At 36.0% G+C, this 24,243-nt stretch overlaps 1 protein-coding gene and 1 long non-coding RNA gene across 4 annotated transcripts; both read right to left on the bottom strand.

Annotated features, from left to right (window-relative positions):
- Positions 1 to 3,894: 3,894 nt before the first annotated feature.
- On the bottom strand, positions 3,895 to 6,493 carry LOC134494839 (uncharacterized). The gene is made up of 2 exons (XR_010067707.1): positions 5,127 to 6,493; positions 3,895 to 4,305 (listed from the first exon to the last, which is right to left on the bottom strand). It is a non-coding gene; the product is annotated as an uncharacterized LOC134494839 (long non-coding RNA).
- Positions 6,494 to 9,505: 3,012 nt separating this feature from the next.
- C3H1orf116 (chromosome 3 C1orf116 homolog) lies at positions 9,506 to 23,701 on the bottom strand. Of its 3 annotated transcripts, none has more exons than XM_063297467.1 (4): positions 23,590 to 23,701; positions 14,241 to 14,395; positions 12,702 to 12,876; positions 9,506 to 11,802 (listed from the first exon to the last, which is right to left on the bottom strand). In XM_063297467.1, exons 2-4 carry the CDS (start codon positions 14,352 to 14,354, stop codon positions 10,346 to 10,348), a joined length of 1,746 nt encoding a protein of 581 aa, XP_063153537.1. In that variant the 5' UTR covers positions 14,355 to 14,395; positions 23,590 to 23,701; the 3' UTR covers positions 9,506 to 10,345. The 3 variants fall into 3 exon arrangements, with proteins under 3 accessions (XP_063153537.1, XP_063153540.1, XP_063153538.1); XM_063297470.1 differs by lacking the exon at positions 23,590 to 23,701 and adding an exon at positions 23,445 to 23,466; XM_063297468.1 differs by lacking the exon at positions 23,590 to 23,701 and adding an exon at positions 15,600 to 15,656.
- Positions 23,702 to 24,243: the final 542 nt, after the last annotated feature.

Here is a 24,243-nt window from a genome sequence, read left to right as displayed (position 1 = left end):
ACCCAAGGGTTTCAGCCTACATGCAGCTTCCGGGCCTCAGATTTCAAGCAGGTACCTTTCCAGCATAATCAAGGATGACAGGCATGGAAACTGTCATGCAAAGCAGTTTTCTATATTCATACCTATGAATAGATATTATTCTTTGTTTGATTGATATCTACTTTTCCACTCAAGAGGGTATTCAATTTTTTTAAAATGTTGAAGTTAATCCTAAAGTTAATTAACAACTAAAAACTTGGCCAAAACAAGTGTCTTTACACATCTCTAAGCATGAAGAGAATGGAGCCAAAAGCAACTCACAAGGAATTGCAATGTATAACCTGAGTGCAGCCCAGCAAGCATTGTCTCATGTGCTGGATAGATTGTCATCTCCAAAAAGATCTCTCCTACAGATCTTAATTGCCAGACAAGTTCATAATGGCAGAGGCGCTTATGAATTATAAATTATTATATGAATTATAAAAAGCTATGAATTTTTATGGTCTTGTATTTGCCTTATGTATCTATGATACCGAGCTATCCGCAACTATTATAGAGAGTGAATGAAGTAATGAGTGGAAACTTTATAAAATGGATAAAGCAAATATTTTCCATAAAAACATGAGTAGCAGTAAAGTCTCCACAGGAGTCTGATAAATACAAAGACTGGGAAAGAGACTTCCAGATAAATGGGGATGTGCCACATGGAATGACAACAAACAGAAATTGTCTTAGACCGCTGTGAGAAACTGATACTACTTGGAATGGACCTGGATACATTGCAAAGAAGATGGCAGGGTTCTTGTAACAAAGATGAGTCTCAGTGCTCTAAAACAAAGTTCCTTTCACATCATCACTAGGTTCCTGGAAATCTGCTAACCAACTGATTGACCAGAAGACAAGAGAGAGAGAGACAGTGAACAAGCTGGAGAAGAATGGCATTTTTCAAAGCTAGAAGCTGTAAGATAAGATAGATGAGACCTCCGTATCTGGGAGCTGACCCACAGCAAACGAAACCACCTACTGTAGATATAGCTGAACAACAGCATGGTTCCCTATCTCCTCTTTTCTTCAAAAAACACCTTTTGTGCAGGATGTCTTATTCTTTTCTTTCCCAGTTCAATTTCCCATTCTCCATTTCCATTCAATTGTTCCTCCCCTTTCCTTCCTTTCCTTTCTTCATATCCCATTTCTATCCTTCTTTTAAAAAAAATGTGTTGAAGATAAAATCAATTAAATAAAACTGTATCTCTCTTCCCTAGGTACATAACATGGTACCACACTGTCAGACTCTAAAGCTAAATATAGGGCTTTATATAGTTAATATCAGAATCTTAAATTGTGTCCTGTAAGCAACTGGCAATAATTCAGAATTTTCACGGCAGACATCACCTTGACCAGTTAACAGCCTAGTTGTTTTATGTCGTGTCAGTTGCAATTTTTCATTACACATCAAGGGTATCCCAGGTAGAACATTTAACAACTGAGCTACAACTGTTTCCCACAGACAAAAAAAGGTGACCTGGTAAGTTTTGAACTCACAGCCTTGAGGTTAATAAAAAAACACACTTATCCACTGACTGAACTGTCTACATTATGTTTCATTTTAATTATACTAGGTAAAGGTAAAGGTTTCCCTTGACGTAAAGTCCAGTCGTGTCCGACTCTAGGGGGCGGTGCTCATCTCCATTTCTAAGCCGTTAGAGCCGGCGTCCGTAGACCCGTCCATGGTCATGTGGCCGGCATGACGACACAAAACGCCGTTACCTTCCCGCCGAAGCGGTACCTATTGATCTACTCACATTTGCATGTTTTCGAACTGCTAGGTTGGCAGGAGCTGGGACTAGCAACGGGAGCTCACCCCGTCGCGCGGATTCAAACCGCCGACCTTCCGATCAGCAAGCTCAGCAGCACAGCGGTTTAACCCGCAGCGCCACCGCGTCCCTTAATTATACTAGCATTAGAAATATGTTTCTCTTTCATCATTTTCATTAAAAGTGAATCTTTTTAAATACTTTCTAAACATATTTAATGTTTGCTGCTGTCCTGGTTGTTCCTGTGCCCAAAAAGTCTAGCTATCAATATTTGTTTTCAGAGAAAGCACAGATGATAAACTTTTGTACACTCTAATGCTCTCCTTCTTCCCTCCCCTGTTTCTCTCTTGAAACTAAAATTAAGAAATTCAAGGAGACTTTCTCCCTCTTGAAAGAGAGTGTCCTTGAATTTCTGAAATTTGTTTTATTTTTTGGAAAAATGACCTGTGGGTATGTAAAGGTAGAAATAGCTTCAGAAATCAACCAAAAATGTAGACCTTTGCCTTCACCTTAGAAATAATAGTTCCATTCAACTTCAAACACTCTTGTTTTATGTCCATACTACTACCATTAAATTACTAGGGTTTTTTTTCCTGGTAAGACTCCTATCAAATGAGCATTCAACTGGAATAGCTTTCCATTGTATGGAAGTTCAGTGAAAGAAAAAATAGTTTTGTTATGCAGTTATTAAAGTTATAGATGAAAGTGAATCAGAAAAAAGGCACTTATACCTGGTACAAGTCTAAGACTTCAGTTCTTTGGTTCTAAGAGGCATAAACTCAACGGATTTATGCAACATTTTTTAAAATCAAGACAGACAATTGAGAAGTTTGACACTTTGGTTTTGAAGAAATGCTTGATTTCATTGTATTATCTTTGCTGGCGGTTAATTTATCTGCAATCAATTTCAATAAAAGAAATATGGGTTGGTTTAACTGACCACTTTCCAGCAAGAAATAATGCCTTTGTTCTGCCAGACCACTTACGTCCAGTTTCTTGACAGAATTTTAATTCCACAGTCTGATTAAATGACCTAAAAGAGTTACTGAGCTGATATTAAGAGGTTTATGTTAGATTAAATTCTAAATGCTGAAATATATAAATGCAATGCATTGATAGCAACCAAAGTCGTATTTCTCCTTTTCACACAGACACACATATATACATAGTGTTTTTCCCCCCACAACAAACCTAAAAGACAGGATTAGGTTGAAAACAAGTCATTGCAAAGCAAAGCTCTTGGCTGAGTATGCATTTAAAGCTGGCTCAAATTAGACATTAATGAAATAACAGCTCTAAGGATGTAAGAAACCTGAAGTATAAATCACTGTGCAGCCATTCAACTCACTGATCAGCATTCCTAAAAGTGTTGCAAGATTAAAACTCTGAAATCATCGAAGGGAGGGTTGCATATTAGAAAATGGAACACACCTAAACACTTTATCTTATCATGCTGTTTGAAACCTAGGAAGTAGTAAGACTAAGATTTCATGAAAAGTCCAGTCACTGTCGAAACAATCCCCCACTGGATAATTATAGCTGCCTGGAAACAAATGCAATAGTAATTTTGATCACATCACTGTTATTTCAGAAAAACCAAAGAGGTACTTGATCAAGCACAGCTAGATTTATTTTCTGTGTAATTCTCCTGCCCCAGCCTAACACCCTCACAACACAAGCATGGAGAATTCAGAAATTAAGATTGGAGGATCTCTAGACTAAGGGCGCTTGTGGATTCTCTCCACCCACATAAACAGGTCCCTGTAGGCCAGGCTTGTGAGGTAACATACCACACGTGCTTCAGTTTAAGACTCTACACAACCCAACCTTGTTCCATAAAGTATGTTGGCGGGTGCATTCCTTCTGACAAGTGAAGGTAGCTCAAGTTGCAAATTATGCCAGCTCATTTTAAAAGTATTATTTCATCAGATGGGAGTAACTTCCCTAACAGTCCATGTCCTACACACATTATTCTGATACAGGCAGACTCCAGATTTAGCCTCAAATGAATGATGGTGTGCTCAACACAGTCTGAATCACAAGAGGGATGGCATTTAGATGTTGAAGAAGTAAAAAAAAGGGAGTTTAAAAAAAGCATAGGTCCAGAAATAGCTAGTTTATTTTCAATGAGAACACATTGCCTTGTTTCAATTATATCATACGCCCAAGTGTGACTAAAGGAGGAACATATGAAAGATGACATTGCACATTCAAATACAGGATATACTAGACATTAATTTTATGGTTAACAACAACATCAGGCTTTAGGGCTTCCATAAATGAATAAAATCACTGAGCACCTAACAAGAGAATTATTTCCCCACAGGACCCACTAGTACTGCTCCTTCTTCAGGATTCGTTGCTTGTTCATCTGGTGTTTGGAACATGTGATTATGATGAGGCCAAGTATGTCAAACTCTCAAGTTAAGCTGCTTCCATCTTGACTCATCCTTAGAATCTTCTCAAAATAATGACAGTTTGATTCTGATGGGTGAATTAAGCACATCATGGCCTGTGAAATAATGAATTCATTATAATTAATGGGACTGCCATAGATTTTTATTTATTTGATTTACATCCTATCTTTCTACTCCATTATGTACTCAAGGGAGCTAATAAACATTAAAATATAAATGCAAAATAAAGATTTTAGAGACCTAAAATTAATACTGATATTAATTAACACTTAAAAGCCTGGCAAAAGAAAAGAACCTTTGCTACTCTTGTCGAGGCCGAACACAATTTTCTTGGAAGACATTCTTCAGCCTGAAGGTGACATTGGAGAAACTCATGCTCTATATGCCAGTTAAAGGAGTAGGAGAATCTTTAAAAAGGCCTCCCTTGCATGAGTTATCTAAAAAATAATAAAGGCAGGATAAAAATTAATTAATTAATTAATGATCATATAGACTTGTAAGAGGAAAGGTATGCCTGAGATAGATGCACTCTAAATAGTTTAATTTTTTACAGTTAACAGCAACATCATAAATTACGTTTGATAAACAATTGTCAACCAGTGCAGCTCTTTCAGTATAAGCATTGTATCTTGAAGAAATATATAACTTTAACTTCTATTATTGTATCAACTGCAGCTTCTGGGCAATCCAGGAATGGTTTTCTAAGGATTGTTTGGCGAATAGTATAAATGTGTCTTCAAGTAAGCAATTATCATTGTTAGTCATGGGTTGTATAACCCTCCATACATAGCCATGTATTTTAACATCAATGGAAATTTTAGTCATAGCTTCATTAAATCACACTTACTTTGGAGACCATGCCCAGCCCATTCAGGTCAAAGTAGGAGCTTCACATATTTTCCCTCCCTTCCATTACTTTGATGATGTAACTAAATCAGTTTAACTGCTCACTGAAACATCCTGTGTCACATCAAACAATCATCATCATCATTTTTTTCCTCTTCCTCTGTTGCTTGGTAGCAGAGAATCAGCATTTGTCCCATCCTCCATTCTTTTTCTTTTCTTTCAAATTTCATACTCTTTCTCTTGCTCCAATGACCCAATTCTTGAAGGATGATTAGACATGCAGTTCCTTTTTTTGGCCTTGGTCTTGGTTGCGTTCTACCCTGCCTGGAGAAGGTTACAAGTCTCATATTTTCTCCTATTTTAGCACAGCACAAATGAGCCAAGAATGATGTGAAGTCATAAGTGAAGTGAGACTTGAAGGAACCTTTATTTTTTTTTACTGACGGATGAAAAACTAGGATCAGAACCTTTGTATGTCCTGTTTCCATCTCTTGTTCCAAGTAATTATTAGAGGTCTGGGATAAACCCAGTTATCATAAGACTTTAGCTTCCTTCATAAATTCAGCTGGTGAAGTGCAAGAGGACAGTAGTAGATAGAACTGAACTGTGAATTAAAACTAATAATGTTGAAAATAGTAATATCCAAATGGTGTTATTTCCAGTTTTTTTTATTTAAAGCACTGCTACTAATACAAGAAAAGGTTAGTGAACTGCCACATTTAGACAGAGAAATCAAAACTTTTTTTTTACACAAAATAAAAAAAAATAGATGTGATATGATTCATATATTTAAAATTAATATGGGACTAAAAATCTGTCCGTTGGATGTTTTGATTCAGAACTGTTTAGATCCAGTAAGTCTTTTAATGACATTTGTGTTGTCTCACATCATACCTAAGCCAAGAATAAGTTGTGCCATGTTAAAGAAAACCTCTGTACTAGAAAGTCACATGCATGGGCCTGTCACAATCCAGACTTCAGAATGAGGTGGCTGCATCTACTTGCAAAGCTGATCCATTATTTTTCATCTACTTTTTTGCATAGTAAATGCAAAAATGTGACATTCAAGTGGAAGTGATTCAAATAAAAACCTTGCTTGCGTTTTGTACAGAAAGGTTATGTACAGCTGAATTGGTAATTTTGATTAATAAAAGGATGAAAGAAAAATTTAATTTAAACTAATGTTTACCCGACCCAATCCATTATAGAGATCTGCATGAGACTTGCACTCATATATCACTTGTTGAATCAGGAACTCTTGAAAATGAGCATCCAAGCATAGATGTGTTTAATCAAGTCTACATGGGTGTTCCCACAAAAGCAGTCTCTCACAAATTTAATAGGAATGAACGTTATTTAGAACACGAAAGAAGGCAAAATTCTCTACAACTAGTTTCTGTAATTCTTTAATCCAGAGACACAGAAGCCTATTTACAATTTGAAATACTATGGCTAGAAACAGCTAGCACTAGGTATAGCATCCATTTGTTTAAACCTCTTCCTTTATTGAAACTTCATCATGAAGGAGTACCCCTTTTGGAAGGTACATCGTTCAGTGACAAGTTATATTATTTTACATTGCAGAAAGTCCCAGGAGGTGCAGATAGGAAAGCTTCCATCTGAAATTCCAGAGAGTTCCTACAAATTAGTACATGTATGGAGCTGGATGAACCAAAGGCTTCACTTGGTGTAGAGGAGATTCCTATATTGCACAGACTCTACAGATTATTTTCCAATTGAATTAAAACTTCCAGGCTTAATGCAATAGATTTTGCATGCACTTGAGCAAATTCACTTATAATTTGTCATTTCTATAATGATATCATGATATGAATTATGTCATTGTTTCAATGATGTACTCTTCCATTTGTTGTATTTTGGGAATAATGCAAACCTCTCCTTCAAATCAGTCCATTAATATGAGTTTTCACCATAGCAATTTTGTACCCTAATTATTGAAAAATATCTTTCGGTTTCCTCTGTCATTTATTTACAGTTATTATATTTGGAGTAGGGATCTTCATCAAAAGCATTTAATAATATTGCATAAATTAGATTGCTGGAATGGCAGAAAAATCCACTTTCCTTCTGGACACTATAAATCTAATAGTACTAATTTAAATGACGTAATTATCAGCTAACCATTGTCACTGTTCCTTCAAAGGGAATGTGGCCATCTATATATATAATTGGGGAGGGGGGATTATTGGAAAAAATGTAACATGTATTAACTTAATAGCCATATCCTAACTTTTCAATAACTTTTCTAAGGTAAAGCAATGAATTATTTTAATGAACTATTAAAAGAAGCCTACATGCAAGAATTAAGTAAGCAAATTCAGCTGCAATTGGATTGTGTTGTCAGTTCCTAATAGGAACCATTCCCTGAGTTCCATTTGAAATGGGTTTTACTCTCTTTAAGGTTAAAAATTATTCGGTACTAGTACACTGTTTGTATTTGCTTTTCCATAGGAAAATACCAGAATGCAATAGAAAAAAAACAAATCTAAAACCCATTAACTGACATCTGTTAAATTAGTCTTCTGAGCTCACACAGGCAAGCAATACATTTATTTATGCTGGACCTAAGAATACCAGTGGGTACTAAACTTAATTGAGACACATGGCTGGTAAAATTCCTCTCCAATGAAGTTCTAGTAAAAATTTGTCTCTAACCTAGAAATGATTGAACAGATTAAAAAAAAAATCATAGACTCAGTATCAATTGTAAACAATTTTACTCACATTTTTTTCTAACTGATTTAGAAAAGTGGACTTCGAACTTAAGATAAATTAGCCATTTCACTTTTGACAGACATCAATCTGGACCCAGATTTACTCATATGTAAATTATTGAGAAAAAAATGGGCCATATATATTTATCTATATTTATCTATAAAAATATATAAAAATATAAAAACCCAAGTCCAGATACAACCCATGGTATGTGTATTTACTGAGATTGGGTGGTCCCTCCACTCCTAATTCAGAAATACATTCGTAGTCATGAATTTGATCCAAAACCTCATGGACAATAGGATAATTTGGGGGTGATTAAAACTTATTTGAGGCCTGACAGACTCACCATGTTTTGACTGAAAATCTCCATGGTGCTCAGTATGTTAGAAAATTGTGTGCCAAAAAGTTAGATTCTTAAAAACCATGCATATAGCAAAGATATAGCAAAGAGAAGCCTCATGGAGTGCAGAGTGGTAGGTGGCAGTATTGCAACCAAAACTCTCCCCACGACCCGAGTTCCATCCCAGCAGAAGCTGAATTCTCAGGTAGCTGGCTCAGGTCGACTCAGCCTTCCATCCTTCCGAGGTCAGTAAAATGAGTACCCAGCTTGCTGGGGAAGGTGACAACTGGGGAAGGCAATGGCAAACCACCCCTCTATTGTCTGCCAAGAAAACATCGCGAAAGCAGCATCCCCCCAAAAGGGTCAGACATAACTCGCTGCTTGCACAGGGGACCTTTCACTTCTTTTTTTCATAGCAAAGATATACTTCACTTCCATGTACTGTCAAGATATAAATGTTTAGAAATTAAGAAAAATCACCCATTTTTTAAAAGAAAGATTTGAGCTAGACATATTGCAGACTTACGGTTTTTCTTCTACTCTTTTGGGACAGATTGCTACCCAAACAATGCTACACCAAATTCTTAGATTTCAGAATTGTGGTGTTCTTCTTGCTCTTGAATAGTAATTGAGGTAGTAATCAATTCACACTAGGAAAGATTTTTAAAAAGCTTCCTTTCTTTAGACAGTGTGTAGATCATAGTTAGAGCTGTTATTCATTGGCTAAAAACACTGAAGATAGGATCAGATTTTTCTTACAATATAGGCAGCATAATAGCCCCAGGTTGTCTTGTAGGGTGGCTTTTAGAAAGGCTAGAACAGTGTTTCTCAACCTTGGCAACTTTAAGAAGTGTGGACTTCAACTCCCAGAATTCCCTAGCCTGCATGGCTGGCTGGGGAATTCTGGGAGTTGAAGTCCACACATCTTAAAGTTTATTTATTTATTTTTCAAATTTCTATTACCGCCCATCTCTCCCAAAAAGTTGCTAAGGTTGAGAAACACTGGGCTAGAAAGTAAAAAAAAATGAAGGCTGGAATTCTGGGGATTGTAGCTCCTGAAAGGGTGGGGTGCTGAACTTTTGCTGTCCCACTCTTCCCTTCCTGCTGTCAATGCCCATGTCCAGAATTCTATGCAAGGCTTTGGAGGACAAACTTCCATAGCAGCTGAATGAAGGAAAAATACGGCAATTCCGTTGCAGGATATCTAATATTTAATCTTAGTCTTTTAACATAACTGCCACCACTTTCATAGGAAAAGGAAAGGTTGAGTTACAAAGCTTTATACTAAGATTTTTGTAGCTTATATCCCCTGACATATTTGTATTTCATTCTTGCAAGAAGATATTTTACTAACCAGATAGAAGCCGAACCTTTTTCCATGTAAAAGTTTATTACTCAATCTTTTAAAAGCATGCACACATACTTCCATTCTATACAGCTGCATGATTTTAAATTGGAATATGGCAATAATTGATTCATATAAAATAGGTGCAGCAAACTAAAGTGGATCAAATCAACTTTACTTCTAGCATCTATATTTTATCAATTGTTAATCCAGAATTTGAAGCCAAATTATAGATGAATTGTCAAATTCTTCATTTTTCACATTTATATCCAATGTATTCTTTATTCATTTATTAAGCAGACACTGAATGATCTACATATACCAGTCATACTGTTTTTGCTGGTTTCACTGTATGTGAGAAGTTATATCAGGCACAGTCATTTAAAAGGGAACAAATATACTATTATTGCAACTCAATATTGACTAAAGATTTCTAGCCATACCGCTATTGTCATGATACAAGTCTGTACAATAGTTCCAAAGGTCATGGTTTGCCCCATGCAGTTACACTAAAAGCTTAGATTATCCCTTCTGATCAAACATACTTACCACATACAGTTACATATTTACACATTACAACACTCATATCTTTGCACATATTTACAGAAATGCATTCTATACAGGTAGAATGGAGGACTTCTTAGTTGATGGGAAGTGTACTGTACAGTAAATGGCAGAATGGAAGGAAACTTTTGATCCAGATGCTAATCCACCCATCAATAACCACACGTAAGACAAAATCTTGATAGACATAATGTAAGCTTCAATTTCTCCATTTGGATGAAGAAGAGAGAAAAGTATGCAAGTGAGTATATTAACCAAAACTGAACATACAGTTTATGCATTATGCCAGCTATTATTCAGTTTATTCCTTCAACAGGCCAAGCTTTTTTAACGCTTCCCTTCTGTGCTCTTCTGTGGCCCCTTTAGGGGTGATTTTTACACTAACACATGGTGGCCTAGGAAGCTTGGAGGGGTGCTGAAGTGGGTAAGATCTTCGCTCATAATTTTTGTCCTGCTCAACATTATGTAGTTTGTTTTCCTTCAGATCAACAAAGTCTTTTCCCGTGCCAAGAGAAGCTGGGCGCATCCGGTTATTCCTGAGAAAATTTGGAGTGATCTTGTTGAGAAAAGATGTTTTGTTGTTCTTAAAGTTCTGTCCCTCACTTCCGGAAGAGATGTAACTACTCAGACCCACACCTGATCGTTCCAGTGTGTTGGATTTGAAATTTGCCTGTTTGACACTTGGGATGCTGATCTCAGTTGGTTGAACTTCTTTGCCATCAATTTGGTCAGATTGCTGGACAGATTTCTTATTAAGGGTAATGTCATCCATGTTTAAATTTTCCCTACTGCCAGTGCAGGAAGTCTCTCTTGGTTTTGAGTAAATAGAAGTTTTGATCACTTGGTCATCTGGATTTATCTCACTATCCAAAGGGAGTCCCAGTTTTGCAAGAGCCTCCCTCCTTGCCCTCCCTTGTTCTTTTTGGAGGGCATATGATTTCTCCATGGAAAAGTCACCAGTTGCAGCTCTAGGCCTCCCACTGGATGGCAGTGATACTTTTATCTTATGGATTGGATCTACATTGAGTGACACAACATTACTTTTGCTGGTTTTGAGGATGATATTGGGGGGCAATTTTCTGGGCTTTGGGGCAGTAGGAGGGCCTTGCTTGAAACTGGAATCTAATTGAGATTCTTCCAGTATATGTTTATGATCAGTTTCTTGATGACTAATAATTTGTTCAGAACTTTTCTTGTTACATTTAGGAGAGAAAGATTTCAAAAAGGATTCCTTTCCAGTTGCTGTCTCCACTGCCTCTGGTGAGAGTTCTTGCTGGAGAGCTCTTGCCTCATAGTCTTCCATTATACCTCGGTTCCTCTTAAATTCATAATGAGATGTTGCCCCACTTTCAGCATGTCTCCAAGAATCAGTAAGCATTGGGTCATGTCCTATTATGAGATGGCTCTGCCTCTGGTCTTGGAATGGTTCAGGGGGTGGAATTACTACTGATTCCAACTCAGGGACCCTTCCCTGAGTACTTATCTCAGGCAGCTTATTCGGTATGTCCAATGTCCCATGCTTAGAAGACCCCCATGAAGTTGGATGTAATTGAGAAAGAGTTTTTAGATCATCAGCATTAGTCTCTGCTGCTTCAGCAACAAAGATCTTGGAAGCCTGGACAGTATTTTTTGCAGTAATATTTTTTGGAAGGCTGTGATGGCCTGGACTTAAGGTGACAGCAGGTATTGAACCAGACAGAGATGTGTTGGCTTTTGTGTCAGTTTGCTTATGCTTTCCAAGATATTCAGGATTCAGTTCTGCAACAATGAAAAAATAAGGGTGGGAGAAAGAGAAGATAATAAGTAATATATCTTATTTTTTGAGCAAGGAGAAAAGTGGTACCCAAACAAGAGGAAGGAAAGTGGTCAGCAGAGGAAATGTAAGCTAAGGAGGAACAGAAGCAAATATTCATTCTGATATTGCACAATCATTACATTAATTTGATAATCTTTCAATGAAATAATAAAACATGAATAAGAGATGAGTGAGTTTGAACACATTCTCCAAGAGCTTGAACATTTCCTCAGAGAGATGTAGCTGAGAGAAACTATACAAATGCTGGTTTACTAGAGCAAATTCAAGTGCTTATATTGTTCAGTCATAGAATACCATCTTTATGCAGGAATATATGTTCAAAGTGCAACTGTATAAAAAAGCTATTGCAAATTTTCCAGGTGTATATTAAGCATATTTTTAAAAAATGAGAACCAGGTCTGATTAGACAGATTAGATATTTTTGAGTGAAGAGCTAAAGAGTGTAACCTGCCTTATTTTGATGATGTGAATTTTGACTAAAGAATCTGCTTCCTGAAACTTAATTCTTTACATGTTAAATCAACATATAATTTTATCTCAATGCATTTTATTTTGTAAATTATCAGAACTAAAGACATTATTCAAGATCATTTGTACTATATTAGAGCCTTTTCAGATACTCTGGATGGCAGACTAAGAAGATCAACTATTTTGTGACCTTATTCATACTTAATATTGAGGGTTTGTATGTACAGTTCTATAATACAGAAGGAATGTTTCTACTAACAGGAAACTAAACCTGTATCTTGTTTCCTCAAAACTGCTTACACTGAGCCAAGAATTACTGTTCAGCCAAAGTATTCCCACTGCAAATCACTTACAGAACAATTCACAAACTTACCTTTGGGAACATCTCTTGTAGGCCATGTCCTTGGAAGTTTGGAAGGCTCAACAGCTTCGGCCTCATCAACAGAAATTCCACTGTCTGCTTCAGTGTCTAAAGAATGTAATGTTTCTTCAAGAAACATAAGACATTCTTTTTCTTCCACTGACAGATAATCATAGCCACTGTCGCTCTTCAAGACAAAAACAAAGAACAAAAAACTCCTGAGCAAAGAAGGAGTCATAAAAGCTTGCTGTTAAGAACAGTGAATTTCATTTCTTGTCTTCCATTCAAACCTACCTAGGCAATTCCTGAGAAACATTTCCCAATCTTTCTAACCAAGGTCAATAAAACCTCTAACCTTTTGTCAAAACAGAACTTTATTTATTTTTGTTTGTTTATTTCCTGCCACCACCATTGCTGAAAATATTTCAATTAGACAAACTACAAATTGATTGAAACAAAATGATTAAGTGTCAATTCTGGTTTGATCTAGATTGGTTCAGTTCTGTAGTTGAAACTGATTCAGAAATTACATCTGAGGGTCAACAATAAACAAAAACCCCACATTTATATACAACTCATTAATTTTAATTTTAATACAGGATTGTAAGAAAGCACCAACAGATACAGTACATCACATATTTCTGACAGTCATTCCTTAACATCTGGAATAATATTACTTTTCTAATTTCTCAGTATGATCCTTTTAGCCCCTCCCCCCTCCCCCATGCTCAATACAACCATTATTTATTTATTTATTTATCAAATTTGTCACCACCCATCTCCTCTGACTGGAGGGACTCTGGGCGGTTTAATTCCTGATAAACAGTCAGATTCCAAACTTTTGGCATGCAGTTTAACATCGCATTAACATCTCTAACATTTAAAGATTTTCCCATAAATCTACTTATATACTTTAACACATTATTCCAAAAAGATATCAAATGATCACATGACCATATCATATGGGTCAGTGAACCCTCAAATTTTTTACATCTCCAACATAGAAAATGTGATATCCATCCTTTCAAATACATTCTTTGGGGAGTCCAATACTCCCTAAATACATTTTTTTTCATGAATCATCTTTAATCACAGGTCTGTAGATACTATTTTAACATTTTTAAGGATATGAATCCATTGATGGGGCATTATTGGTTATTCCAATTCTTAGTCCATGTTTAAAATATCCAAGAAATGTCCACTTTAAAAATATTATTGACCTTTTGATAGATATATGTTACAGGTAAGTATTATTTCAATGGGCTAGAAACCAGGAGATTGAGAGTTCTAGTCCCGCCTTAGGCATGAAAGCTGGCTGAGTGACCTTGGGCCAGTCACTCTCTCTCAGCCCAACTCACCTCACAGGGTGGTTGTTGTGGGGAAAAGAGGAGGAGGAAGGAGTATTAGGTATGTTCGCTGCTTTGAGTTATTCATAAAAATAATAAAGGTGGGATAGAAAAATAAATAAATAAATAAAGTTGCCCACTGCCATTAAAGGATTAGGTAGCACACAAATTTTCAAAATTAATACATAAATCAATAAAATGATACCATTTCCGAAGAACTGGAGTTGTTGCTGATCACACTGTCACAGCTGCTTGCACTGTCAACAATTGGTGTGGGATCTGGCTCAGCTATCCCTACCCATAAATCCTTTTTAGGCATATCAAGTTAGAAAAGAGAGCAATTCATATGATTCAAGAGCCCTGGGATAGAAAGAAAACAAAATCATAAATATTCTGCAATTTCAAAACATATTCAGGACAAGGTTAAAAAATATTAAATGCTTTATTTTTTACAAAAAATCTTCATTTTTGGATAACTTTTTTTAAAAAAATACTTACTGAATACATTTATACAATGCCTGTTTTCTTCTTGCAGCTGCTCATAACTATGTATACCATGGTGTCCAAATTCACACCACTGAAATTCTCTGGAATTATGGGTATGTTCTCTTCATCATGATTATATAATTAATAAAGATTTCCTTAACTTGAAAGCATTTACTCCTACAAACCTCATTCATATGGTGTGTTGAAGGTCATTATGCACCATAAAATTAGTGTCCACTCTTAGCAACCACACAGATACACCTTCTCCAGTATGATCTGTCCCTGACCTGGTCCTTCATGTCTTCCAATCACCACTGTAATTGAATCTACCCACCTTTCTGCTAGCCATCTTCTTAACTTTTCTTCCACCTTTCCCAACATTATAGATTTCTCAAGAGAGCTAGGCCTTCACATTATGTGTTCAGAATATGACAATTTGAGACTGATCATTTGTGCCTCAAGTGATAACTCTGAATTAATTTGTTCTATGATCCATTTGATTGCTTTCTTGGCTATACATGGTATTCTTAGGAGTCAACCAACAACAAAGTTCAAAGGCATTAATACTCTTTCTATCCTTCTTCGAAGTCCAACTTTTGCTTCCATAGAGTGTCATAAGGAAAACCATGGCTTGCATGACTCTCATCTTTCTAGGTCACGGCATCTGAATAACTTTCCAAGGCTTCATTGCTACCAAGTGCTAGTCTTCAGTGTATTTCTTGATTTTTGGCTCCTTTACTGTTGGTAATCAATCCTAAAAGGCAGAAGTTATCCACCATTTCAATATCTCTATTCTCAAATGTTGAAGGTATTTGCAAAATCATCTAAACATTATTTTCTACAATTTTACTATTAGATGTAATACTACCCTGTGAAGTCAGATATGGAGGTTAGAATGCAGCAGTACCCAGTATTTGTAAGCGTATTTCTTTGATAAAAGGAGTTTATCATATATGTTACGTATTTCCACACAGGTAAATTTTTAAGCATTTCATTCCCTAAATTTGAACACCACCCCACAAAATAACATATAAATGTATGGCAACTCCATTCTTGTCATTGCTAAATTATAAATCACCTGGAGAAATTGAGACATCATCAAATCACAGAAGGCAGTAGCTTACTCTTTCATGCACTCTGGCTCTATTTTTTCCAAAATATAGTCTGATTCTAGCAATATTTCAAAATACCATATTAAAGGTTATTACATCTCCCGGATGCAGTTTCAGTGTCTGGGAGCAGTTTCAGTTCAGAAACAAGTCAGTCATGGAAGAAATAACTTCCTTTGGACTGCTGAGGAAGATCCACATGAAACTGCCTCACCAGCAATCTTTGAAGCAAGTTTCACTTTTTAGCACATTACTGGATATAATCAGTATCTGCATCTGCAACAGCTACAAAGAGAGAGGAAGGGAGATTTTAGTGGTCTCAGTCAAAACAGAAGATCTAGTCATTCAAAAGCCATTAACCAGGACCAATATTCCAAACTATCCATTAGCTATTCCAAACCTGGTGCTCTCCAGGTATGTTGAAAATTGTAAGCCATTTCCCACAACTTCCAATAGGCATGACCAATCCCTTATCTTTTTATGAACAGTTGGCCATGCTGTCTGAGGATTATGTCCAAAGGGCACCAGGTTAATGAATACTGCTATAGACTTTGACCCGATTTCATTGCTGTAAAGATAAAGTTTCCAAGGAGAGTTCAACCCTGGGCACTTCATAAGCATGCTGATGCGGTTTTCTTGGAAAAACCATGGAAGCAATTCTTCCAAGATATTTCATGATTTCCCAGTTCAGCTCATAGCCCTGGTATTTGCTGGTGGTCTCCCAACCAAGTACTAACCAGATTTGACTCTGCTTAGCCTCTGAGCCAGGGTCAGTCAGGTGCTAAGTCTTAATCAGTGCGGTGAAAATCTTTAATTATTGTTTACTTCTCCAAGATGACTGAAGGTCATTGTTAAATGGAAAAATGTATAAGAGAAGCACATTTTATTTTGCTTTGTGAAGACAATGGGTTTTTTCCCACATAAAACCATAGGCAAGGAACATGAGAGTGGTCTCTCATAAGAATGTATTGCTTTATTAAATAATAGTTATAATACCTATTCGCTAACAATACTGAAGAAATGAAGATTAGCATTAACTAATTCAAAGTTGTCAGCAGTCATAGGTAATGTACCTATTTACTTAGGGCAGAGGCCAGGGTGTGTGTTTACCTGGTACATACTTAACATTCCTTACAGAAGGAGAATGCCTTAAAGAGACAGGGAAACACACAATGCAGCCACTTTTAACAACAGAAGCCTTTTAAACTGGGGTCATCTAGATAGTGCCATCTTTCTATTGTGAATAGCATGTAATTTTTCTTGGAGGAAAGAGGTGTCTTTCATTCTACACACACTACAAATAAACCAGGGGATTAGTGAGGAGTGAAATGAATTGCAGTCCAGATTACGAAGAGGAAATTCTAAAATATTATGCTTGAAAGACTAGAATGTTGCCATATAGAGAAATGCTAGACTTAATGGCAAGAGAAAATTCAGACTAGACTCCATCAGGGTCTAAAACAACAACAGAGTCAGACCGGGCCTTTTGCTAAGGAGAATCCTCTTTATAATAATCCTGACCCTGCACCTCCTGCATTACCAGTTAGGAAAATTTTATTTATATCCCAATTTTCTTTGAAGGACCTTAGGCAGGATATATGTAGTATCCTCTTTTACTTTGAGTAAATCTGGTTGAGAGCTAGTCATTCATCTCAGGGCACTTGGTAAACTTTGTGCTTGAATGGAATTTAACCCCTCACAGGGGTATTGTTGTGGGGAAAATAGGAGGCAGGAACATTAGGTATGTTTGCCACCTTGAGTTATATATAAAAAGGCACAATAATAATAATACAATATTATTAATAATAATTTATTATTTATTGTTAAATATATTAATAATGATATAATAAAATAATAAGAATAATAATTTATTAATTATTGTAATATATATTAACAACAGCAAAAACAACAACAACTTAAACCTGTCCATCACTGTCCCTAATCACTGTGTCATGACAGTATGCTTTCCCTTATTTTAGTAGATTTGTCTGGACTGAAAATTATGTAACAGAATATAAAGAAATTAATATATTTTATCCCCAAGGCACCTGTTGTCACTTCCTTGAAAAGCAGGAACCTTTGGAGGCTATCTGCTAATATTCAATTTTCACATAATACACTAGCAAAACTCTGAGGAAGGCTGAATGGCTGAATCTAGTTGCCATCCTAAATTTCCCATAAGGTTCCAGAATGTGATAGGTCTAGCACCAGCATGGAAAAATCTATAAAAGAGAGCACAGGTTAGGTCCCAATAGAACACCATGTCAAGGTCTTGGCAGCTATTCAAAGGTGCTAAATACCTGCCAGTCCTGATTTACAAGTGGCTGCCTAGGTCCAGGTTCAACACAGCATCTTTATCAATACTAATCCCGATTCCTCTTGTCATAGACAGGCAGCTGTCCGATCAAGTTACTTGTCTTGGGTTACAACATTCAATAGTTACAATAGAGAAGTTGAGTAACACAACTTGCCATCAGTTTTGGATCTCTAATGTATGAAAAGGCCAGACACAGATAATTTAGATTTAGAGAAGAGTGTGTCAACCATAACATTAGTTTAGATTGATTTGGAGCCTGCCCACCCTCATCTTAACTTTAGTTCAGAAATCCAGATCTCTTTGCCTCCTGCCCTATCGAGTATAATTGGAAATCAACAAATGGCTTTAACTGTGTTTCTGTTTCAGAGAACAGAATGAAATCTCAAGAATTATAGTGTTATGTAAGGTACCAGATCTTTTTTTAAAAGTGCAGGGTTTTTGCATTAGGCATCTTCAAAATATGTGGGTGTAGTTTTTTGTTTTGTTTTCTTTTTAATTCAGTTTAGGCACTGGCCAACTCCAAATCAACTCTGGGTGGCTCACAATATAATAAAAAATAAAAACATAATACAGAATTTAAAAAATGGGATCCTGTCACTCTGTACAAAAACAGACAAAAAACATATCCAACTTTCATTTTTCATTAATAAAGGAACTACCAAAAACATTTTATTTCATGCAGGAATTACAGCTGTTTGTACAGGTTGGGGACCTGTTTTTCAAAAGGAGACTTATTCCCATCATGTTGGGGTGGGGTAAAATTGTTACGAAAATTACATACGGTACATCCCTAGTTCTAACCATACCAAGGGGAAGAGGCCCAGCATAGGGGTTATAATGAGGAAAAAAAAGCTGTTTAAGGCTGTTGTGTGTTTTTCTGAATTGCAATAGAGATAGAAGGTAGAGCACCTAATGGCAGAAGGATATGAACAACAAGCATTTTGCATATACACACCCAACATTCCACCTTTCAAGCACCCACAGACTCTACCAAGCTTTTTTTTTTTTTAGTATTTTTGCTTCTGGGAATGATAATTAATAAACATTGAACTATGCTATATTACATTAGTTCAACATCGCTTCCCATAGCATTTTGCCTCGAAGCCCAATTAAAACCATTCCCTGCATTTCAAAATTTTAAACTTCAATAAACTAAAAAATTGAGATATCCCTCAATTTTTGTAGATCTGTGCTGTCTTTGAACCTTCATGATCCTTCTTTGGTAATTCAGAATCACAAATCACAAATACCTCTGTAATATTCAGGAGCAAATTTCAGTGTTTGTGTTTATTTATGGATGATTTATGAACACCTTACATTTGCCTTAATGTAATACGAAACCATGACTCTCATAACTGAATATTCTCTATCTTGATCATCAGTGATACAGAATACTATCATTAACTGGAAGGAAGGAAGCAGAGATGACTTTGTAGATTTACAAAGCCTTTGTGTTAGGAAGTACTCCAAAATAATGTGAACTCACCACACAGTATAATTACAATGAATTTGATCGGTAAAACAGTCATCTCACACTTAAAACTCTAAATGTGTAAAGGTAAAGCTCTTGAATTGTATCCTGGGTGACCATAAGTGTTTTTTCCTCTCTAAAATCTTTCCTCAAACTCTTAAAGGAGGCATGACAGGAGTCAGATTGGGAAGCATTGAAGACTGAAAGTTCCCATCCATCCATCACACTTCTATATGGAACAAACATTTTGACAAGCTACAGAGTTGGCCTAAATGCTTTCCCATTACGTACTGGGAACAAGTTAGTATGTTATGAGGATGGGGGTGATGACTACTAAAAGCTTCTTTCCATCAAGTTAACCAGGCCAGCAAAGAGATCCTGTCTTCACTACTGTGACTTGAACACTTCCTGGCATAGTCCTTGTTTACTTAAGAATGCCTTTGGCCTCCTTTCCTTTATTGTATTTATCAGGTATTCAGTTTCAGTGCATAAGTTCAGAATAACTTTTTAATATATACAGACTAGTATTCCTGCAGGGTCTTGATGCAGAACGCTTTCTTGCACTCCATTAACTTCATGACAACTGGTTCCTAGAGCTGATTGCAAAGATAGAGTTTCTTTATCATTTGTTTATTGTAAAAATCTCTATCGTGTCCTTCTAAAGCATACACAACCACAAGTAAGACATAGATAGAGCAACCTAGTGGTGCAACGCCTGTGCAGATCATGAATGAATACAACAGTATAAAGTGAGCTCTAATCTTCCTTTTCCAGAGCTTAGTTTTTTTTAAAAAAAAGTTTTAATAAGATACAGCAGAGAAATGAAGAGTAAAAGAAGCAACTGAGTATAATTCTTTTCTCTGAAATAGCCATAGTGCAGGCTTGCACACACACTTTGAACTCAGGATCTTAAATTGGCTTGCCTCGTTTTATTTTTCTCTGCAATGGGGTTTGTGTCATTCAATTGCCAGAATAAAAATATTTGCATCCAAATAATGCTTTTGAATCTGTGGGTCACCCAAGTCTGCATTTTTAGTGCCATGTATAGTTGCTGTGGATCCAAATTGCTTTCTGTACTGAGTTGTTCTGTCTCCCAAAAAGATTTGATTTGCTCCAAATACCAACAACTCTAAACAGCTTTTTCAAGACTGAGTTTTATGGAGAGGTCAAAGTCCAGTGTCTGAACAAGCTATGTTTGAGAAAAATTCTGAGTTCAAATTCCCTTTTTTAAGAACAGTGAAGCTCAAAGGTTAGGGCAGCAGGCTGCAGGGTGTGACAAAGGCCACACCCTTGTTTTCAGTGCATTGAATATGTGTGACTACACTTAACTTTAATGGACTGTTAGTGTGGCACTATTCCTCTGCTTAATTAAATTCATTCCACTTCACTTAATTGCTTAAAGATCCTTAGGAGTTTTCAAAAGAAAGATGAGAGATAACTACTGTAGATCTAGCTGACTCTTAGTGTGACCCCTTTATTCTGCTGAGTATTTGCTGCTGCCTACCTTATCAGACCCTGAATGGGAGAGATTATTTCTCCAGAAAAAAGAAAGGGAGGGTGAATTTAATATTGTTACTTCAGGCTCCCACCCCAACAGGTCCTTCTTACCAGCAGGGTATTTGGAGAGATCAGACAGCTTGCTATCATAGTGCTATAACCAGCTAATAGGATTGCTCTATCCAAACAGAAATATGCCTTAGAAAAGAGTGTGATAGTTTGATTGCAATTTTCTCTAACATGTGCAAGACATGGCATTATTATGGTGGCAAGGTTATAAAAATCAGTTTCACTTGTAAAGAAATTTGAACGGCACAGAATTCTGAGTTAACAAAAGTAGTTATTTATAGCTCTAAAATCAGATATACTGTATTAAATATTAACTAATATCCTTGAATACTTGGTCTCAGAGTATCAAACTGTGAACACAGGACACAGCTGTAATTTTTTTTCTGGATACATATTTGAGGAAATGAAACTAGGTGTGCCCACACTTAAGGTATCAACACTACATACGTGAGCTAACCGAAGGAGGGAAGTGTTATCAGTCCTTCTCATGTGACCTTCATACATGGGCTAACATTTTTAAATAGTGAATTGTAAAGCAGAGCCATAGGAGACATATCATATCACCTGAGGAAATCCTATCACTCATGGAACTATCGTTTATCCTCCATGCCATTTTATTTTAACATAAGACATTTGCAGAGTTGCCTTTTATATAAATTTGCTTTTAATTGTTGTGCAGCTATACATTCAAACTTTTATAATTAGAATTAGCTTGTTTTACAGCAAACCATTTTATTGCAGATTTTTAAACAAATTGCTTTATTAATGATGGCTCAGTGTCCTACAGAATGAAACATTAGTAATGTAGAAAAAGAACAATAAAATAATCACCAAAAGGTTTCATAAATATATTCATAATCTCTAGTGAAACTAAATGCAAGCTTAGATATATTTGGAGAAATAGATTTATATACTAATTGCAGAACTATAAGATGGCAGTAAGTGTGGCAGTTGTCCTCAAATTTTCACTTATTTATTTGCCATTCAATTTAATTTGAATGCTTATATCCAATCTTTCCTTGAAGATATCCCTGAATGAACATTTAAATCTATGTTTCTATAGTTCCTAGTGAAATACCAACTTTATCACCAACACCAACTGTATTGAAATTTAAGCAAATTAAAGAAAAAGTTTACCAATAATTTAAATTATCAACAATTCTTTCATAGGAAGTTGGAAGCTCATATGAGTAATTAAGCCTTGTTCCTCCAATAATGGTTTCTAATAATTAGCTAAGCAAATCAGTCAGAGACCTGCCTTATTTCTGACCCACCCAAATGAACATAGCCAGCAGCAGCTTGATATCACTCTTATTTTTATTGTGTGTTAAAAAAAATAAAAAGTTGGCAATCCAAGTTAAAAAGACTATATTCAGCTCATTCTGCAGTAAGTTGTAGAAGGCTGTTCTACCATCAACTACCCTTCTGCTATACTTCCCAATAATTTGAGTCATTATTATGAAGTCAGCATCTCTTGATTACATTATTTTGCTTATATGTAGTCTGTAATAATACAACATCTAGTGTCAGAAATATCTCATTTTGCTAGAATTTAGCATGCAAGAAGACAAACACCAAGAATCCTCCTATACTTTATTGTATAGTCCACTTGAAGTCCCATGAAGTCCCTTAGAACACCTTCTGCACTGAATTTCAGTCACATGGTTTCTTGCTATTTTGAAGCACAAAAGACACATACATTCTAAAAGACACTGAACAACAGTTAAGAATATAATTTCCAAAATACTGAGAAAAATGGTAAATCCTATGCAACTCTGCCCATTCGCATCATTTCCCTTCTCACTACAATACCTACTAAAAAATTTTTTGCCTGTCCCTGAAATAGAATGAAAGCTGAGAATAGACTTTTGAGTGCATCTATACTGCTGAATTGTATTTCATGTTTGCTGAACCACCCCAGAACAAGACAGAGTTCCAACATGTATGCACAAGTCTTTTGACCCTATACGCACAAAAGACATGTCTCTAATCATCACCCAATTACAGCTGCATATCTGCACAGTCCCAAATATCTAATATCTAATTAAAATCATTCACAGTTCCACTTGTTTAATTACATTCAACTTACAAATTGTAAATTTCCTCCCTCATGCCATGTTAAAAATAAATTCAGTCAAATCTCTTCTAATTACAGCTGAATTAATATAACCTTTGTTTGCTATTGCTGATACAATAAATAGCTATTTTATAGCAAAAAAGCCTTTCTACTCAGCTCCATCTTTTTTAAACTAATACCTGTTCTTCTTAGTATAGAAGTGATTTCCATTGTTTTGTAATTTTGAGTAGTAAGCATAAGAAAGTCTTAGTTATTCCGTATACAGTATGTAGTTCTAGAGACGGGAATCAGCTTAATGCAGTAAGAATTGTTCTCGTAATGCTATCAGCACAATTATCTCTAGTTTCTGTAAAGAAAAGTTTGTAGTACTGGGTATGACTTACATTCATAAGGAGAAGTTAGCCTTTCCACAATCGTTTAGTAGCAACTCAAAGGTATAAGTGAGAATAAAACCAAGAATGAACAAATAAATCTAGTAATGCTCCTTATCCTTTTAAGCAAACATAGTTTAGTTAGAGTTTAACTCACCTTCACTGGGAAACGAAAACAATTCCACGTACTCTGCTATTCACTAACACATCAAACAGGCTATACCACCTCCTCTGTTCTGTTCTTGACCTCCCACTGACTTACCTAGACAGGTAAATTCCTCCTTTGTCTTTCTTCTCTCCACCCTGAAGCTGACTCCTCCCCTAAGCTCTTCATTCCAGCTGTTTCCTAAAGGAAGGGGAGGCAGGATTACAGAGTTCTTGGCTAACCACATTTTTTTTTTCTGTTCTAAACTGTAGCACCCAGAAATGAAGCAAAACAGCTGAACATTTCTTAAAAACTGAGTGTTATTAAGGTTAAATGATTTGGAACTAAAATGTTGCTTAGGGCTGAGTGGGAAATGCAGGAAATAGGTGAAATTTTTTTCCCCCAATTTTGGGAGCAAGGGGTAGAACAAAAAGGAAACCATGAAAGGTTAAATCTACATGTGGTAAAATCCATTAAAGTATATTATATTAATCATAACTTAAGTTCCATTGATGTCAGTAGATCTAAGTTAGCAATAAATGTGCATGGATCCAATCCTATTTACCTGGCACAGGAAGATGGAAAAAGTGCAAGTATTTATATTCATATCTGTGGCTTTTTTGGTAAAAAAAAATAATTTGAATCCAGTCAATAAATAATAAATCA

This window comes from Candoia aspera, chromosome 3 (assembly GCF_035149785.1).
Source record: "Candoia aspera isolate rCanAsp1 chromosome 3, rCanAsp1.hap2, whole genome shotgun sequence".
Lineage (NCBI taxonomy): Eukaryota > Metazoa > Chordata > Lepidosauria > Squamata > Boidae > Candoia > Candoia aspera.
Note: the sequence above shows the minus strand (reverse complement) of the source record. Positions and strands in the feature narration are given on the sequence as shown.